This window comes from Carassius auratus, chromosome 5 (genome assembly GCF_003368295.1).
Source record: "Carassius auratus strain Wakin chromosome 5, ASM336829v1, whole genome shotgun sequence".
Taxonomy (NCBI): domain Eukaryota; kingdom Metazoa; phylum Chordata; class Actinopteri; order Cypriniformes; family Cyprinidae; genus Carassius; species Carassius auratus.
This window is the reverse complement of record NC_039247.1, coordinates 29,548,847-29,568,615: the sequence shown is the minus strand read 5'-3', so window position 1 is coordinate 29,568,615 and position 19,769 is coordinate 29,548,847. Positions and strand designations below refer to the sequence as shown.

The following is a 19,769-nucleotide window of genomic DNA, read 5'->3' as shown; positions in this document are numbered from 1 at the left end:
AATGGCACACAAAGCCATTTAGCCTTTCAGCTGTGCTCATTTTGATCAGCTCAGCATGAAAAGAGCTTTCCTGGAGAATTTCAGCTCTTGGTAGAGCAACTGAATCAAACAATCAACTATTGGTGACAAAGCACTGTCAAAAGATGTCTGGTATAAAGTTGTGGAAAGGAGATGGCTACCAAAACAATTCCAGCAGGGACTGGAGCTCTTCTCAGGATAGAAGGAGAAATGGATGAGGTAAAATACCAACAAATTCTTGAGGAAAATCTGCTGCCCTCTGCCAGAGCGCTGTCAACATGACAATGACCCAAAGCCCACAGAAAAACTGATACACAGTGTTTGAAGGAGATGTCCTTTCATGGCCTCGTCAGAGTCCAGACTTGAACCTCCCTGAAAATCTCTGGAATGACTAGAAGTCTGCAGTCCACAAACACTCACCATCAGACTGAACTGAACTTGATGGCAGAAGGTTTGGAAACCATAGCCACTTTGAATGGCCAAGGACTGCGCAAGAGGCCATATGACTGACAGATGAAGCAACCAATCACGTTTCATTTTGTGACACGTCATGTTTAGGGGCATGGAGATGTCCTCACAATAACAGACCGTGTTTAAAACTCTTGGACATATTTTAAAGCTGCAGTAGGGAACTTTTGGCGCTCTAGCGGTAAATAAACAGAACTGCTTGCGTCTTGCAGAAGAACATCGTAGCCGGAACTACTTCTCTCTGTTTATGTCTATGAAGAATCACAAAGGTACTCAGTATTAGTGCTGTTACTCTTCACGGTTTACATTTTACCCTTGCTAAATATCAGGAAACCGAGTGTAAGCTTTCACTGTTATGCTGATAATATCAGCTCTTTATTACTTTGCAGCCTGGTGAAACCTACCAATTTGAAACAGAATGCAGTCTATATAAAAAAACTGGATGATGAGTAATTTCTTACTGCTAAATTTGGAAAAAATAGTTGTTATTTATAGGACCTAAAAACTCATGTACTCATGCATGTAATAACCTATAACACTGTCTAAGACTCGATGGCTGCTCTATCAGTTATTTGTCATCAGTTAGGAACCTAGGTGTGCTATTTGATAGCAATCTTTCCTTAGAAAGCCACAATCCTTGCATTTGTAAAAATGCACTTTTCCATCTAAAAAATTGATCTAAATTATGACCTATGCTCTCAATGTCAAATGCAGAAATGTTAATCGATGCATTTATGACCTCAAGGTTAGATTATTGTAATGCTTTATTGAGTGGTTGTTCTGCACACTTAGTAAACAAACTACAGCTAGTCCAAAATGCAGCAGCAAGAGTTCTTACTAGAACCAGGAAGTATGACCATATTAGCCCGGTCCTGTCAACTATGCACTGGCTCCCTATCAAACATCGTATAGATTGTACAATCTTGCTTAATATTTATAAAGCCCTAAATGGTTTAGCACCTCAGTATCTGAACAAGCTATTACATTATAGTTCTCCATGTTCACTGCTTTCTTAAAACTCAGGCAATTTGATAATAACAAAAATATCAAAATCAACTGCGGGCGGCAGATTATTTTCCTGTTTAGCGCTTAAACTCTGGAATAACCTACCTAACATTGTTCGGGAGGCAGACACACTCTTGCAGTTTAAATCTAGATTAAACCCACATCTCTTTGACCTGGCTTACAAATAGCACACTAATATGCTTTTAATATCCAAATCCGTTAAATGATTTTTAGGCTGCATTAATTAGGTAAACAGGAACCGGGAACTCCCTGTACTGAGCTGGATGATGACATGACTGAATTCAGTGTTGAACTGCCTTTAACCGAAAAATGAGTGTTTACTACTGTAATTTTTTATTATTGACACTATTACTAAACAATGCTGTACAGTTGCTTTGACACAATCTGTATTGTTAAAAGTGCTATATAAATAAAGGTGACGACTCGTCATGTTGGTGTTATTTTTTTCACTTGGATGCTGTAAGTTGCACTGAGTAAATACAGCTGGATAAAACAAAAACTATATCCACCTTAATTTCAGGCTGTAAAGCAACACAATGTGATTCTATTAAAGGGGGTGACTATTTTCTATACCCACTTTGTGTAAGTCATTGTGAACAAAATAATGTGACAACATTTGTTCACTGGAAACCAAAATCATGGATTCAAAATCAAACCAAAAATTACAGAAATTGTTAAAATAACTAGTCAAATGCAAATGCAAAAGTTTACAGAGCTATATTTTTATTCTCAATACTTTGCATTTTAAAATCAACTTCTAAATGTCAGTTTAGTAGGAACATGAGTTCGTCAACAGCATCATTGACTTTGACATCCAGAAACTGCCTACTGGAGGAATTCATTGCCCACTGCACTAATGTTATCTGACAGTGGCTCTGTGGGTATCATCCCAGTACCTAACAGCAGGGAAGTTAATGTAAGCTAGCACGTGGAGGTCTTGTGACCCTCCAGGGACATTCCTCTCATATGTGCTCAGTATGAACCTCCTCTCATCCGTGAAGTGAATGTGGCTCCAACGGTGGACCTGCCAATTCTGGTGTTCTCTGGCAAATGCCAATCGAGATGCACAGTGCTGTGTTGTGAGCATGTCTCAATACATGGAGTCTCTTTCTAAGAGTTTATTCAGAAACATACAATCCCTGCCGGACCGAGACTGGAAGTCACAACCTTTGGAGTCCCTCTCCCTGTCACGGGGTGCGTACTGGACAGAGGACTCAGATGCAGAGTTAGAAAAGGAGAATCTTTATTCTCACCACAAAACACAAAATAACATAAACAATAACGAAAAGCTCTGGCGCACACAGATCTCCGAGCTGGCCAGCACACTGCGGACCACTCGCACTGCCGGATCTCCGAGTTACAGATCCTTTGACACAAGAACAGAAGGTGAGACTGATACTGAGAAACAGTGCAAAACATGGGCAAAGACAAAACAATCTACTCACAACCACAGACAGAAAAGCAGAGACATATAAAGGGAGTGGGGGAATGAGCGACAGGTGAGGAGAATAAGCTCGTGATCTGCACAACCCCGCCATGATTAGCGCCGATTGCCCAGACCACGAGCTACTGAACAGACAGGACAACACAGACCACAGGGGAAGCTGAGACGGCACCCTGCACCGTGACAGTACCCCCCACCTCAGGGATGCCTCCTGGCGTCCCCGGAAGGACTCACCATGACGCTGATGAAATTGATCAATGAGAGCGCGATCCAGAATATCGCGAGCCGGAACCCAGCATCTCTCCTCCGGACCATAACCCTCCCAGTCTACCAGATATTGATGACCTCTACCCCTACGCCGAACATCAATGAGCCGCCGTACAGTATAGGCAGGCGACCCCTCGATGAGCCTAGGAGGCGGAGGGGCAGAGGTCAGGGGCTGAAGGGGGGAGTGAAAGGCAGGTTTAATCTTAGAAACGTGGAAAACCGGGTGGATCCTTCTAAACTGAGGGGGTAATTTGAGCCGAACTGACACCGGACTAAGCACCTTGGCTATGATAAACGGTCCAACAAATTTGGGTCCCAGTTTACGTGAGGGCAGTCTGAAGTTAATGTCCTTAGTAGACAACCAGACTCTCTGACCACACACGTAAAGTGGGGGCTTAGTACGGCGACGGTCCGCCGATACCTTGTTCCTCTCGCCAGTCCGAGTGAGGGCTTCTCTGGCGATCCTCCAAGTACGGAGGCATCTCTGAATAAACGCATGCACGGAGGGAACAATGGCATCGGATTCTTGAGAGGGGAATAGAGGTGGCTGGTAGCCTAAACAGCACTGGAAGGGAGACAAACCCCTAGATGAGACCGGGAGGGAGTTATGCGCATACTCTACCATGGTCAACCTGGAACTCCAAGATGACGGTTCAGCCGACGCCACACAGCGCAGGACTCTCTCCAAATCTTGGTTTGAACGCTCGGCCTGACCATTAGTCTGTGGGTGATAACCGGAAGATAGGCTTGCAGTCGCCCCCAGCTGTCGACAGAACTCTGTCCAAAACTTAGACACAAACTGGGGACCTCTGTCAGAAACCACGTTCACCGGGAGGCCATGATTACGGAAAACATGATCTAAGACCGTAGTCGCTGTCTCCCTCGCTGACAGCAATTTGGGGAGGGGAATAAAATGGACCGCCTTTGAGAACCTGTCCACCACAGTGAGAACCACCGTCTTGCCCCTAGATGGAGGCAAGCCAGTCACAAAGTCCATCGCTATGTGTGACCAGGGCCGCGAAGGGACCGACAACGGCTGAAGTAGCCCTGCAGGGGGTCGATTGGATCCCTTACCCGAAGCGCAAATTGGACAGGCCGACACAAACCGTCGAGCATCCTGAGCCACGGACGGCCACCAAAACCGCTGCTTGATTAACCTACAAGTACGAGTCGCTCCAGTTTGGCAAGCTAGACTAGAAGAGTGGCCCCACTGAAGTACGCTAGTTCGGACTGACTCAGGTACAAAGAGCAGACCCTCTGGGCATCCAGTGGGAACAGAAGCATGGCGTTGTGCCGCGCGGACCTTGGACTCCACCCCCCAGGTGACCGCAGCCACAACCCGTTTGGGATGCAAAATGGCCACCGGGAGGGTGGGACTAGCCTCAGCCTCAAAAACCCGCGACAGCGCATCAGGTTTACCATTCTTAGAGCCACTGGAGCGGTGGGCGAGTGAATGAGGTGAAATCTAATCTCCTCAGCATGATTACCCGACAAAGTTAATGTGACAAACTGAGTGGTGTGAGTGATATTAGTGAGATGGGTGCCACAAAGTGTCCTGGCAGAAATAGGTTCGGCCAGTGCAACAGCCGAAATCCCCAGACGAGCTGCCAGTCTGGAATCCATGAAGTCGCCCTCCGCTCCAGAGTCAATCAATGCTGAAACCTGGAAAACAGCTCCCCCAAACTGTACTGAAGCTTGGAACTCTGAACGGCCACAAGGTGGCAGTTGAGTTGTAGTGACGCTCACCATGCTCCTCTCCCTTGCGTGAAAAGCGTCGCCCTGCCACAGGGCACGCCGCTACCACGTGACCCACCTCACCGCAGTACAGACAGAGCTGATTATCCAGGCGACTGCGTCGCTCTCCTATAGTCAGCCGTGCTCTCACAATCTGCATGGGCTCCTCCTCCGGGAGGATGCGGCGTTGAGACATCGTGTCACAAGCTGCAGCATAAGGAACCCCAGTGACGTGTTCATGGGGACTCCCCTCTCTACGGTGCCGAGAACGGAGTGTAATCCGGTCATCGACCCGAATGGCGAGATCGATAAGCCCATCCAAGCCAGGGGGCAGCTCTAGTGAATAGATCTCGTCCTTCACCTGCTCAGCCAGGCCGTGGAGGAAGAGATCCCAGAGAGCCTTCTCATTCCAGCCGCAGGATGTGGCGAGCGTACGGAACTGAATAGAGTAACCGGACAACGACTGCTCTCTCCTGAAGCAGCGACAATGCTCGTGCTGCCTCAATACCCTGTGCCGAGCGGTCAAACACCTTGCGCAGCTCCCTCGAGAATGCCTCAAGTGACGCAAAACAGTCATGTTTGCTGTCCCACATAGCCGTTACCCACTCTCTCGCTTGACCAACCAGGAGAGTGATGACGAACGCCACCCGGGATTGCTCCGTGGGGAAACAGGAAGGCTGGAGAGTAAAAGTCAGCGAACACTGGGACAGAAATGATTGACATGAGTCGGGCTCACCCGAGTATGGAGCAGGTGGATTGAGTCGCGGTTCCGCGTGGCGAGGAGCAGGTGGGACAGACGGGGCATCCGGAACAGACGGGGCCGCTGAGGGGTTGGCCTGCAGCTGGTCAAGCCGTTCGGCTAGCCGGTTGAGCTGGAGAGTGGTGTCCGAGTAGGCGCGACGAGAAGCTGCAATTTCCTCCTGCTGTCGACCCAGAAGAGAGCCCTGCTGCTGAAGAGCTCGGCACAGCTCCGTTGGTGAACAGACAGGACAACACAGACCACAGGGGAAGCTGAGACGGCACCCTGCACCGTGACACGCCCTCAGTCCCTCTCTCTAACCATTAGGCCACGACTTCCCAAAGACCTCCTCTGAGCCGGAAATCCAACTCCACCCACCTTCCACATCCCTAAACCTACCCGCCTCCACCACTTAACCTTCCCATCTCCACCCCCTGGATGGATCTTGTGTACTGCAGTGAGGGACTATTGTATTTTTTTTGAGCAGTGCGTAAATTTATTTTAATAATTTATAAAAAAAATTCTCTACCAAAATCCAAAAGTAATACCCAACTATTTTCCTTCCTATAGACCCCTCACTGAAAAACACCACTTTAGGAGAACTGAGTTTATTTCTGCAGTTTACCTTTTATTAATTGGAGAACTAAACTATACATTTTTCAGAATTATGAAATGTATGATTTAACTCACGATGGATTATTTATGACAGTCTTGAGAGCATCTACCAGGTCTTTGGACTGCATTGAGTCGATATCAAGAACAACAGCAGCTCCTTTGGTTTTCATGTGCATTAGGTTATCGGGCTGGTCACCCCACAGTGGCAAGCCCACCATTGGGACACCATGATAAATAGCCTCATACAGTCCATTTGTCCCACCGTGGGTTATGAAGGCCTTTGTTTTTGGATGACCTATGAGATAAAATGAAGTCTGAATCTATCCGACATCAATTAATGTTCTTTATGTATAATAAGCAAACATGACAACACTTTCCTTACCAAGCAAATCATTCTGTGGGATCCAGTCATAGAGTTTTGTGTTGGGGGCGAGAGTTTCTGGTGTTTTCCCATTATAACGCCAAACAACCTGTGCAAATACACATATGCAGAATTTATTAACAGCTACTTTAGAGCACTGAGCATATGAACACTGCAACAGGTTTATAGAAAAGTTTGGTTTTGTAAAACCTGTATTTATTTTTCCTATTGAGAAATATATTTTCAATGAAAATATGTAACACCAAACCTTTCAATACATACTTACATACCTGGGTCTTACTGATCAACAAATACATAGAGCACATCAAATATGGTAAACAGACAAGCTCAAACATAATTGCATGATGTGTGAAAAACAGTGTGGTTTCTTCTCGTGTGTCACGTAAGTACGCTTGAGCTGCCATTGACCATATTTGATGTGCTCTATGTATTTACATTGGTCAATGTTTATACATGTCTCTTTAAAACACTTAGATTAAGCTGCTTGATTTGTATGGATTACTTTTGTGATGTCTTTATGAACTTTTGGAAGAAAATGCAGGAGAAGAAATCAGATGTTTTGTAGAAAATATCATCATGTGTTTTAAAGATGAAAAACATAAATTGAATGGGTTTGGAAGGACATTAGGGGGAGTAATTGATGAGATTTTTTTGACTATTTTCAATAGTTTTGGGTCAACTATTTGTAATTCATGATGATTGATTAGTAGTGCATTATTACCTCATAAAATAGATCATCAAATATATTAAGTACATGTTTTTTTTTAATTTCGGATTGAAATTTCTAAAGTAAAAATGGATGGAAAAATATTTCCAAAATTAAGGCAGCTAAAAAGTCAGTGATTACTGTTCTTTTACTATAAAAGGGCAGTTAAACACCTTTTGTGGGATTTTACCAAGAGCAGAAGCAATAGTGTTTGCTCTTTCCAATGTCAGGTTGCCCAACATGGAACCCAGTGAGAAGACAACGATGCCATGATCTCCTGAGCTCTGAACAAACTCCTCCAGGTCCTAAAAGACAAACCAACTGAAATTATTTTCCATTAGAAACGTAATGTAAAAGTTTACAAAATGGAAGTGACACTATACAAATCCAGTTATATCTTTTGAGGTCAATGGAGCCAAATCAGATCCCTCTCCATTCATATACATGTGGGATTAAATTACGATGTAACTTGTTCCATTCGAGTAAGTATTCCTTTCATGAAGGATGCATGCTTTGATGCAAAAACATGTAAAATGCATCAAGAATATTCAAGAAAAGCATACATTTCAAAATAATATATGGCATTACTTTTGACAGAGGCTTGGCTGGTTTGCAGTGTAGTCCTCCAACAAATTTAAAATTCGGCAGTAGTGGACGTGGATACTCGAAATCCCAGTAAGTTCTAATCAACCAGATGTCGGCTTTTCCAGCGGTCTCACACATTGTTGTGGGTTTGCCTGTGACAAACGCAAATATAGTGCAACTATACTTTAATGTACAGTGGGTCAAGCGCTCAAACATTTAGCTTTCTTCTGCTTTATCTACAGTGTTCTGATCCTGATCTCTTTACCTACAGAATATATAACAATATAAAGATATTCCAGGTAGACAAACACTAAAGGGGTGTCATGACACAAAAAGTGTAAAAACCCAGAGCTCTTGGTGCACATACTGGAAATATTATTTATTTAAAAAAAAAAAAAAACTTTGCTCAAGTTTTCACTGTAGTAATTACTAAGATATTCTGAATTATGACAACAGCTCATGCATTAAAGCCTAGTAATAATTACCCAATATTTCAGTGTAGAGTTTATCTATAGTAAACTTCATGCTCAATGGAAATATAATCGTATGTATGACATAGAGGAGCATGTTTTCAACTCTCTCTGTGAAGCTCATATGATCGGTGAGGTGATCTTGCAAAGCGACCGCAGGAACGTAGGATGGCGGCGCAGGCATCTGACCACAAAGCCGCTCTGCGATGTACGCGAACGTTCCGCGCGTCGACAGGACGTGTGGGATATTCAGCTTCTGTGCCATCAAGTCAGGGAATAGCATCATCGGATCAGATAAAAGCACATCATAATGAGATTCCCGAAGCGTGTGTAAAAGATCCTCATGAAACATGCCCTTGGATATATCCGTAAGGAACGCCATAAAGTTGGAAAAAACTCTCCAGACCAGGAAGTCTCCCTTGTATTTGGTGGCTGTGTCATTTGTCCCGAGATGAATCATATCTCTCAACACAGAATCAGCCTGTTCTTTCTCCATGTTGACTTTATACACGATAAAATCGAACCGCTCCTTCCGTGTGTGCGGTACAGTAGGTGATGAAGAACTGACCAGAACAGTCACACTGTGGTTACGATCGACCAGCGCGTCAATGATCGCACGCATGTTGTGCCAGTGACTGTACTCGCCTGGCAACACCAAAACCTTGCCAGCTTCTACTCCACACAGCAGTACAAGCACAAATAAAGTCCCAGAAATCATGGTCAAATGTTTCTGCTTCTGAAAGGGCATCTGGGAAACGAGGATCAGAGTGTATAGTCTATGTGCACAACAGGATTTGGGCAAAGGTCACGTTGCATTATTGCTTTGTCCCCAATCCACCTTTCTAACTACACCTCACGACGCTTCGCACCAGAGTAATAACTTGTCAAACTGACTGTAAATCACTTGCATTTCATCTCCTTGTTCATAGCGGGTTGCAGATCATAGTTAAAGGTGCATATACTGCCACCTACTATACCGGAGTGAGTGTGTAAAATCATTCGCATTCATTCATCTCGGCTGTGGCTAGAAGGGACACAGCGGCCGCACGAGACGTAATATCTCCCTGGATTCACAGGAAGAAAGCGAAAAAATAAAATAGAATAAAAAAAAATTCAAAGGGATGTTGTCTCTAGACCACATATTCTACCTTTATGGAATATCTGTATTGATAGTTTTATGGCATATAATTTGGAAATCACCTCATAAATAATTAAAAACAAATAAAGTAAAAAAAAAAAAGTAAAATACATTTATTTCACACTCATTTATAAATATGACCACAGTAACTATTTCCTTGTAAACAGATTTCATTGTCATATTTTTGAGGTCTACGTACAGAAAGTTTTTTGTTTTGGAGTTGTTCTTATTCACTCAGTTTTTAGTTAGACTACTGCTGGTTTGTTAGAGATCATGTCCAGCTTTCAACTTTATTTGGAATATACATATATACATACATACATAATAAATATACTTACGACAGTCAATCCATAAGGAATATTATTTGATTTTTTTGTTTTTTTGTTGGCAAAGTTTGGTTAAATGCAAGTAAGTTGATTATAAAGCATTATTTTAACCTTTGAAGTCAGAAGCTAAACAATACTTATATTAAATAACAGAAGCTAAACCTATTTATAATCTGATAAACAAGAAAGCTGTTAAGTGCAAGCATTTCCATGTTTTTATTTAGTAGGCCTATATACATGTGGAACAAGTATGAAGGTAAAATAGTAGCAAAACCAGAGAGCTTGGTGATTTGAATGTGAGAACTCGTCATATTAATATTGGTATTTGTAAGTTGAAATTTAAACTCAGCTCTGATGTGTAAAGCTGAATCTTCTGATTTACACACACAGACACTTATCGAAACACCCGTGTTTTGAATTCAAATTCGAAGTTGCAGATTAATAGTTACAAATGTGTAAAATGATAGGCAAAATGACAGACACAAATGTGTACAACATATTTACTTTTGCACTTTACTTCAGTTTCACTCTACAACCACAAGTCAGCTTGTATAGCCTCTCAGAACTGGCAGGACAGCTTCAAAATCTAAGGCTTTGACATATTCCTGTAGCAAAACACACTTGTGCACTTGTACATGCAGGTGTGAGAGTACAGATCTGGGGGGCAAATTAAGCCATCTTATTGGTCGATGACCAAAATTCAGTTTCACGGTATGACTAATTTTATTTCACAGTAACTATATATTTCATGATATAGTTATGTATATATGTAGCCTAGTTATTCGACAAAATCGACAAAGCAAACTCAAAATACATTAGAAATGAAAACCTTGTTTGATTTTTATTTACTTTGGCAAATTATTTTAATAAAAACACACTCAACTTTTAGATCAACTGCCCCCAACTGACTGATATTAAATGCAACTTGTTAAACTTTAAATAAGGTGTGTCTGAATATGAATTTTTAAATCTCATGTTATTCCTTATAAACAGCTATCTGAAGCAAAACTGCTCTGAAATGCAGCATATTTTGTGAGAAAAACTGACATGCATTAGAACAAAAGTACTACTTTCAGGATCAGAATCAATCAATTAGTATTGAACAGTTATTGGATTTCATTCAGCAAATAATGCAGAATGTTTTATGTCACTCTTAACTATGGGCTTTTACTACACACATGTATTGCACTCACCTGTCACCCTTTTTACACAGAACACAGAGAATAGATGGACCATTCATTTTTGTCATAGTTCAATAGTAGTAAAAACATGACGGCAGAAAGAAAAGGGTTTCCTGCACTATATTTAACCTGAGGCACTTTTAATTTATTTTACATGAACATTCACATGTATTTCAAGTTTGGAATGTAGACTAAATGCACACTGGCCATCATACACACGTGACAACACACATACCACAGTCAACTGATGGCAATGCTGGAAACCTACTTTGCATTCACTCTTTTTTACGCTTTTGTGCTTTGGCATCAGGACGAGTCTTTCTGAAACATTTACGGAAAAGGCAACGGCATGTTTTAATGAAGAGGAATGTGATCAGTGCAACGATTGAGAGTAAGAAGGCCACTACATCCAGGCAGTGGTACTGATACCAGCTCAGATCATGAGCCTGAACTCGTAGATGTTTAGCTCCTTTATGCCGCATCACAAATTCGATCCAGTAAACTGCCCGGTCCAGAGGCTTCATCGGCTGATCATGGTGGATTCTGGACAGTCTCATGATGCTCTCCTTGTACCTTATTAGAGAAGAAAAAGAAGCGCTGCTTAACACAAGACAAGCTCTAGAAAAGCATAAACGTTTCTAAATATAGAATGAGACAAGCCATGCTTGTGCATTTGTATGTACTGTTCTGTATGTATTATTTTCTTTGAGCTGAAATTATAATTGTAGTGTAAATTTTTGTTCAAAATCCAATGTAAATGTAGAAATTACAAACATTTTACAAGCTGTCCCTATCCTTTTAAGTAAAACAAACAAACAAAAGCGTTATTTCTTAACTAAGGAAACTAACTGGAAATGGCCTTTAGTAATACATTATTTCAAAGGTAATTTCAAATTTATAAAGGACTAACTCACGATGGATTATTTATGACAGTCTTGAGAGCATCCACCAGGTCTTTGGACTGCATTGAGTTGATATCAAGAAAAACAGCAGCTCCTTTGGTTTTCATGTGCATTAGGTTATCAGGCTGGTCAGCAAACAGTGGCAAGCCCACCATTGGGACACCATGATAAATAGCCTCATACAGTCCATTTGTCCCACCGTGGGTTATGAAGGCCTTTGTTTTTGGATGACCTATCAGATAAAATGAAGTCTGAATCTATCTGACATCAATTAATGTATAATAAGCGCACATGACAACACTTTCCTTACCAAGCAAATCATTCTGTGGGATCCAGTCATAGAGTTTTGTGTTGGGGGCGAGAGTTTCTGGTGTTTTCCCATTATAACGCCAAACAACCTGTGCAAATACACATATACATATAGATTTAGGGCACTGAGCATAATAACACTTAAGCAGCAAGTTTATTGAAAACTCTGGTTATGTAAAAAAAAAAAGTGTATTTATTTTTCCTACATATCACCTAAAGAACTCTGGGATTATTGAGAGAGTACATCATTGCTTTGGATGATAGCAGATTAATTGAGGCTTCAATTCACATATAAACACATACATAGAGCGAATCAATAATGATAAACAGAGAAGCTCAAATGTGCTTGCTTAATGCGCAAGAACCAGCAAGGTTTGCTCTCACTGCCGTTGCCCATATTTAAAGAGTACTGTATGTGCATTGATCGATTTTTATATGTGAATAAATACCTAAATTAAATCTATTCATTATGTAAAGCAATTGTGTCTCTTCAGAAGACTTGGATTAAATTGCTTGATTCATATGGATTACTGTTATGATGTCTTCTTTGAGGAAGACTTCTTTGATTGGATTTTGAATGGAGGGACAGAAATCTCACATTTCATTAAACATCTTCATTTGTGTTTCGAAGATGAACGAAAGTGTTATGGACTTGAAACAACATGATGATGAGTAATTTATGAGAGCATTTTCATTTTTGGTTGAACTATCCATAATTGACAGTGAGAACTTTATTGCCTCATTAAAGACATGAAATATACAGTCTTGTACCTTTTGGTTTTTAGCACAGAAATCCCTACAGACAAAATTACAGGAAAAAATATTTTCCTGCCAGCTGTTTTATTACTATAAAAAGGAAATTACACACCTTTTGTGGGATTTGACCTAGAGCAGAAGCAATAACGTTTGCTCTTTCCAATGTCAAGTTGCCGATCATGGAACCCAGTGAGAAGACAACGATGCCATGATCTCCTGAGCTCTGCACAAACTCCTCCAGGTCCTAAGAGACAAACAAATGAGCACATCCAGTCACACAAAAACTGAAAGCATTACAATTACAAAATTTAGCAATGAAAATTTCACTTCAATTATTGCCCTGACATATTTATTCCCTATATCCATCTTTTCTAATGGTTTAAAACTGAACCAATTGTTCCATCAGAAATGCCATTTCAAAGTTTGCCACATGCAGTTTACATAATGAGACTGACACTGTAAATCCACAGCATCTTTTAAAGTCAACAGATTGTGGAATTGCAAATTTAAGAATCTTCTTAAGATCTGCTGATTCTACATTTTGACATAACATCACATGAAAAACTAAGGGGATACTGGTGGAAACTGTGGCTCAGTGGTAGAGCATTGTGTTAGCAGCGAAAAAGGATGTGGGTTTGATTCCCAGGGAACACATATACTGTTTAAAAAAATATATAGTTTGAATGCACTGTAAGTCACTTTGGATAAAAGTGTCTGGTAAATGCATAAAGGTGAACTACATTGTATTGGGCAATCAAGATGAACATGATCAACATCAGTTTAAAGATTGAACATAGTTTCTAGTGAGTGGGGTTTACCAGTCTCTTTTCTTTCTGTCAAACTATGTGTGAATATTTACAAGAGTTGCTTAAACTTGTTTTTTAGTCTAGGCATGCTAAGTGCTAACAAGACTTTAGACCAATTGATGTAAATTGGGTCTGTTTGAGCTCTCAGTTTGGGGTACATTCTCACCTCTATTTAACCCCTGGGTGTAAGACCAATATGGACAAGGAATGCCCTCTGAATAGCTAAAATACAGTGCATTTCTGCTATAGTCAGACTCGATGACAGCAGTGCCACACAGCATGTTCTCAATAAAGAATCATGCTGAAGATTTAGCAGAATTTCCTTGTCTTTGCTTCTGATTTTCCAATAGGAGCTAAATGAGATCCCGCTCCCTACATCCACGGGCATGAAGTTGTTACTTGATCTATTCAAGCAAGGATTGATGCAATGTTTAAAGCAAAAAAAGGAAAAGGCATCAAGAATATTTCAGAAGAGCAGATATTTCAAAATAGATGGCAAAGCAAAGTCATTACCTTTGACAGAGGCTTGGCTGGTTTGCAGTGTAGTCCTCCAACAAATTTAAAATTCGGCAGTAGTGGACGTGGATACTCGAAATCCCAGTAAGTTCTAATCAACCAGATGTCTGCTTTTCCCATGGTCTCACACATTGTTGTGGGTTTGCCTGTATAACATAAGGAAAAGTTATGCTACTTGTTGATTTACCGCCAGTCAACTAATCAGATATTTTGCTTTCTTTAGCTTAATTTCCAGCATCCTTCTTAAACCCTCAAGAAAACTGAAAATAAAAGTTTTTTTTTTTTCAAATCCAATTGATAAAATAGGCTTAGGCTTACATGGCTTAAATCTAAGCAAACACTGCATTTTCATTTTATAGAAAAGAGCAAGTCTGACATTTTAAAAGCCATCATTGCAAATACTCATAATTTTAATAGTATGCCAAGTACTAATGTCCTGAATAAATTATTTTTTAACTAATCAGTTGGAGGGATAATTCAATGACTCACTCATAAAGACAGCCACTGTCATTACCTACTTGTGTATCTGTGTAACCTACAGAAAGAGTCGCTAAAAGCTCCCTTCACAAATGCTTGTAATGCACAATAACAAATAAATGAAATGATACAAATGATGCAAAAACCATAAAAGCCATTTCCCTTTCAGTCGGTCACTCTCGATGTCATGTTGGTGACTGACGAAATTGGGATATCGATATAATTTTCTTTGAGTGTAAACTAAACGAGCCAATGGACATTGGCATGCAATTATTGCATCCAGCTGCCACTGATCACAACGTGAGTATAATAAGACAGCAGGAGTAATGCAGAACAGCTTTTCGCTTCAAAGCAAAACGTTAGTATCGTTCTGCTCAACTGTGTCTGCTGTGAACTATGGGTTCAGCACGCTCTCGGAAGCTCCATGTGTTGGAGGGAAGCGAGATGGCGCTTCAGCGGTGGTCATTCCTGAGTCGAGTGGCGCACTCCAGGCTGCACTACCCCCCTGTCGTGTTGCAAGCAGCCAATTTCCCTGTGCGCCTCAGCACTAAAAGAGCATTTCCTAAAGAGCAAATTTCTCTAAAAGGACGGCGGTGCAGCTAAGGGGTATTTGGTGATTCCCCCAGTGGAGCGGGCAGTAGCAACGCAATTGTATCCCAAGTCTGCCTCCTGCTGGCTGGGAGACCCGGTGCTTCATTCGTCTGGTCTAACCGGCAGTACCAATATCGCTTGTAAGAAAGCTGGTTCCACCTTAAAGGATGGGGAAGGATGGGGCTTCCAGGCGGAATGGGTACGTTTTCCCATTGTTATCCAATCTCACCTAATGAGGCAGTGTTTTGAAAATGGTGAGTGGAACTTCTTGTTCTGAGCCCCTGCCAACACCTAATAGGGGTGCAGGCGCCTCGCACAGGGCACTAGAAGGGGCAGCAACCATGGCGCTTTGGTAGGGATTCCAATTTTGTCGGTCACCGATGGGGCGTCAAGAGTGACTGACTGAAACTGAATGTCCCGGTTACATATGGTAACCCTTGATCCCTGAATGAGGGAACGGAGATGGTTGCCATGGTTGCAGTACCTCCGCTGAGCTGCCGGGTCCCCGGCTCGGCTCCTCAGCGAAAAGCTTGTATGCAATGCACCTCCTGCCTTATTAGACTCACGCTGTGATCAGCGGCAGCTGGATGCAATAATTGTATGCCAAAGTGCATTGGCTTGTTTAGTTTACTCTCAAAGTAGATTAGTCTATCGAAACGATATCCCAATTCCGTCAGTCACCGACGGGACGTCTCCGTTCCCTCCTTCAGGGAAGGAGGGTTATCATGTGTAACCAAGACGTTTCCACCACTGAAAAAAAACAACAAAAAACAAGGTACTTCCAACTTTTTATCTCACATCTCTTAAGGCATTTTTCTTTTCTTGCAATTTTATGTCGCAATTCTGAGAAAAGTCAGAACAGCAAGAAGTAAACTTGCAAGTGCGTATTTTTTTTTTAAAAGTCCGAATTGTGAGATATAAAGTCTCAATCACCTTTTTTATTTTTAATTAAGTGGCAGAATGGGCTTTGAAAAAAAAAAAAGAGCCACTGGACAGTAACAGCACTCTTAGAACACCGGTAATGCAATCAAATAGATGGACTATTGTAAAATAATAAATATTATTTGTTAAAAATGTTTCTTATGTTTTCACTGTAATACTTACTAAGATATTTTACAGACCGGAATACTTTTAAATTATGAATGTAGCAAGATCATGCTATTAACGCCTATATGTTTGCAAAATACTTTCACACATTCTGTAACTTATATTTATTGAAAATTATTTAAACCATCAACTTCATATGCCGCAAGTGCAAACAGCATCTGGAAAGATACAAAGATTACTGAACAATTAAAACATAAAAGTGTTACCCCATATTTCAGTGTAAATCTGATCAAAGGTGAACTTCATGTTCAGTCGAAATATAGATGTATGTATGATGTAGTGGAGCATGTTTTCAACTCTCTCTGTGAAGCTCATATGATCGGTGAGGTGATCTTGCAAAGCGGCTGCAGGAACGTAGGATGGCGGCGCAGGCATCTGACCACAAAGCCGCTCAAAAGTATACGAAAATGTTGCACGCAGCGACAGGACGTGTGGGATATTCAGCTTCTGTGCCATCAAGTCAGTGCATGGCATCATTGGATCAGAAAACAGCACATCATAATGAGATTCCTGAAGCGTGTGTAAAAGATCCTCATTGTGAAACATGCCGCTGCATATGTCAGTAGCCAGCAACATGAAGTTTGACATCACTCGCCAGATGTTGACCACGGTCTCGTATTTACTGGCTGTGTCATTCATCCAGAGGTGAATGAAGTCAATCCACACAGCATTGGCCTCTTCTTTCTTCGTGTTGACTCTAAACACATTGAAATCGAACCGCTCCTTCCGTGTGTGCGGTACAGTAGGTGATGAAGAACTGACCAGAACAGTCACACTGTGGTTACGATCGACCAGCGCGTCAATGATCGCACGCATGTTGTGCCAGTGACTGTACTCGCCTGGCAACACCAAAACCTTGCCAGCTTCTACTCCACACAGCAGTACAAGCACAAATAAAGTCCCAGAAATCATGGTCAAATATATCTGCTTCTGGATAAGTGCAGTGCCATCTGGGGAATGAGGATCCAAGTGTATAGGTTATGTGCACAACAGGATTTGGGCAAAGGTCACATTGCATTATAGAGGGTAGGTGCACTTTGTCCTGAATGCATAAAGCCATTTTCCCAAAAGATAAATACTGTTGACTTAAACTTTCACTTAATTGAAGCTTTCACCTTTCAATTGCTTTATTTTGTATAACTGTATGCTGTAACTCAAAGGATGTAAAAGAATGTGAAAATGTTTAGAACAACACTGTTATAACGGCTATATTTAATAAACCTCCCATTTGCCTTAGAAAATTTTAGTCCAATTCTGAACATTAACTATGGTACTATTAATAGGTCAGATAACAAGTCCAATCAATGAAATACGTTTATATTTATGGTACAGTATTGTTCAAAATAATAGCAGTACAATGTGACTAACCAGAATAATCAAGGTTTTTAGTATATTTTTTATTGCTACGTGGCAAACAAGTAACCAGTAGGTTCAGTAGATTCTCAGAAAACAAACAAGACCCAGCATTCATGATATGCACGCTCTTAAGGCTGTGCAATTGGGCAATTAGTTGAAAGGGGTGTGTTCAAAAAAATAGCAGTGTCTACCTTTGACTGTACAAACTCAAAACTATTTTGTACAAACATTTTTTTTTTCTGGGATTTAGCAATCCTGTGAATCACTAAACTAATATTTAGTTGTATGACCACAGTTTTTTAAAACTGCTTGACATCTGTGTGGCATGGAGTCAACCAACTTGTGGCACCTCTCAGCTGTTATTCCACTCCATGATTCTTTAACAACATTCCACAATTCATTCACATTTCTTGGTTTTGCTTCAGAAACAGCATTTTTGATATCACCCCACAAGTTCTCAATTGGATTAAGGTCTGGAGATTGGGCTGGCCACTCCATAACATTAATTTTGTTGGTTTGGAACCAAGACTTTGCCCGTTTACTAGTGTGTTTTGGGTCATTGTCTTGTTGAAACAACCATTTCAAGGGCATGTCCTCTTCAGCATAGGGCAACATGACCTCTTCAAGTATTTTAACATATGCAAACTGATCCATGATCCCTGGTATGCGATAAATAGGCCCAACACCATAGTAGGAGAAACATGCCCATATCATGATGCTTGCACCTCCATGCTTCACTGTCTTCACTGTGTACTGTGGCTTGAATTCAGAGTTTGGGGGTCGTCTCACAAACTGCCTGTGGCCCTTGGACCCAAAAAGAACAATTTTACTCTCATCAGTCCACAAAATGTTCCTCCATTTCTCTTTAGGCCAGTTGATGTGTTCTTTGGCAAATTGTAACCTCTTCTGCACATGCCTTTTTTTTAACAGAGGGACTTTGCGGGGGATTCTTGAAAATAGATTAGCTTCACACAGACGTCTTCTAACTGTCACAGTACTTACAGGTAACTCCAGACTGTCTTTGATCATCCTGGAGGTGATCATTGGCTGAGCCTTTGCCATTCTGGTTATTCTTCTATCCATTTTGATGGTTGTCTTCCGTTTTCTTCCACGTCTCTCTGGTTTTGCTCTCCATTTTAAGGCATTGGAGATCATTTTAGCTGAACAGCCTATCATTTTTTGCACCTCTTTATAGGTTTTCCCCTCTCTAATCAACTTTTTAATCAAAGTACGCTGTTCTTCTGAACAATGTCTTGAACGACCCATTTTCCTCAGCTTTCAAATGCATGTTCAACAAGTGTTGGCTTCATCCTTAAATAGGGGCCACCTGATTCACACCTGTTTCTTCACAAAATTGATGACCTCAGTGATTGAATGCCACACTGCTATTTTTTTGAACACATCCCTTTCAACTAATTCAACTAATTGCCCAATTGCACAGCCTTAAGAGCGTGCATATCATGAATGCTGGGTCTCATTTGTTTTCTGAGAATCTACTGAACCTACTGGTAACTTGTTTGCCACGTAGCAATAAAAAAATATACGAAAAACCTTGATTATTCTGGTTAGTCACATTGTACTGCTATTATTTTGAACAATACTGTATATATTATGGTCAACAACTTCAAAATTTTTATTGTCGTCCAGATACTCGCTTAAGTCAGCCTTCTAGTTCATCACAAACTCTCCCACAGGAAACATGCTTTCAAACAGATTAAAGGATCTGTTCGCCACCGAATTTCAGATTCACACAGATTCGGTTTCATGATCCTGAGCTCACAATTCACCATATCGACCACTATAAGCAGCTGGATTAGAGGTGACTTTTCAATTTCAATTCAATCAAGGTC

At 41.1% G+C, this 19,769-nt stretch overlaps 2 protein-coding genes across 7 annotated transcripts in view; both read right to left on the bottom strand.

The window, feature by feature from the left end:
- Nucleotides 1-19,769, bottom strand: part of LOC113084829 (UDP-glucuronosyltransferase 2A1-like) — a 37,986-nt gene that overhangs the window by 1,275 nt on the left and 16,942 nt on the right. For 2 of the 5 annotated variants that reach the window (XM_026254999.1, XM_026254983.1), the window contains 5 exons: nt 14,386-14,534; nt 13,179-13,310; nt 12,312-12,399; nt 12,014-12,233; nt 10,741-11,672 (listed from right to left, as the gene is read on the bottom strand). In XM_026254999.1, the coding sequence (XP_026110784.1) occupies nt 11,375-11,672; nt 12,014-12,233; nt 12,312-12,399; nt 13,179-13,310; nt 14,386-14,534 (887 nt within the window). In that variant the 3' untranslated portion in view covers nt 10,741-11,374. Of the gene's footprint in view, nt 1-10,408; nt 11,673-12,013; nt 12,234-12,311; nt 12,400-13,178; nt 13,311-14,385; nt 14,535-16,769; nt 17,874-19,769 lie in introns of those variants that run through there. The other 3 variants (XM_026254991.1, XM_026254980.1, XM_026254979.1) reach the window with 3 other exon arrangements.
- The window catches only part of LOC113084868 (UDP-glucuronosyltransferase 2A1-like), a 28,302-nt gene that overhangs the window by 1,275 nt on the left and 7,258 nt on the right, over nt 1-19,769 (bottom strand). The window contains exons 2-6 of one of the 2 annotated variants that reach the window (XM_026255015.1): nt 8,470-9,180; nt 7,988-8,136; nt 7,573-7,704; nt 6,694-6,781; nt 6,387-6,606 (exon numbers count right to left, since the gene is read on the bottom strand). In XM_026255015.1, the coding sequence (XP_026110800.1) occupies nt 6,387-6,606; nt 6,694-6,781; nt 7,573-7,704; nt 7,988-8,136; nt 8,470-9,172 (1,292 nt within the window). In that variant the 5' untranslated portion in view covers nt 9,173-9,180. Of the gene's footprint in view, nt 1-6,386; nt 6,607-6,693; nt 6,782-7,572; nt 7,705-7,987; nt 8,137-8,469; nt 9,405-19,769 lie in introns of those variants that run through there. The other variant, XM_026255011.1, reaches the window with a different exon arrangement.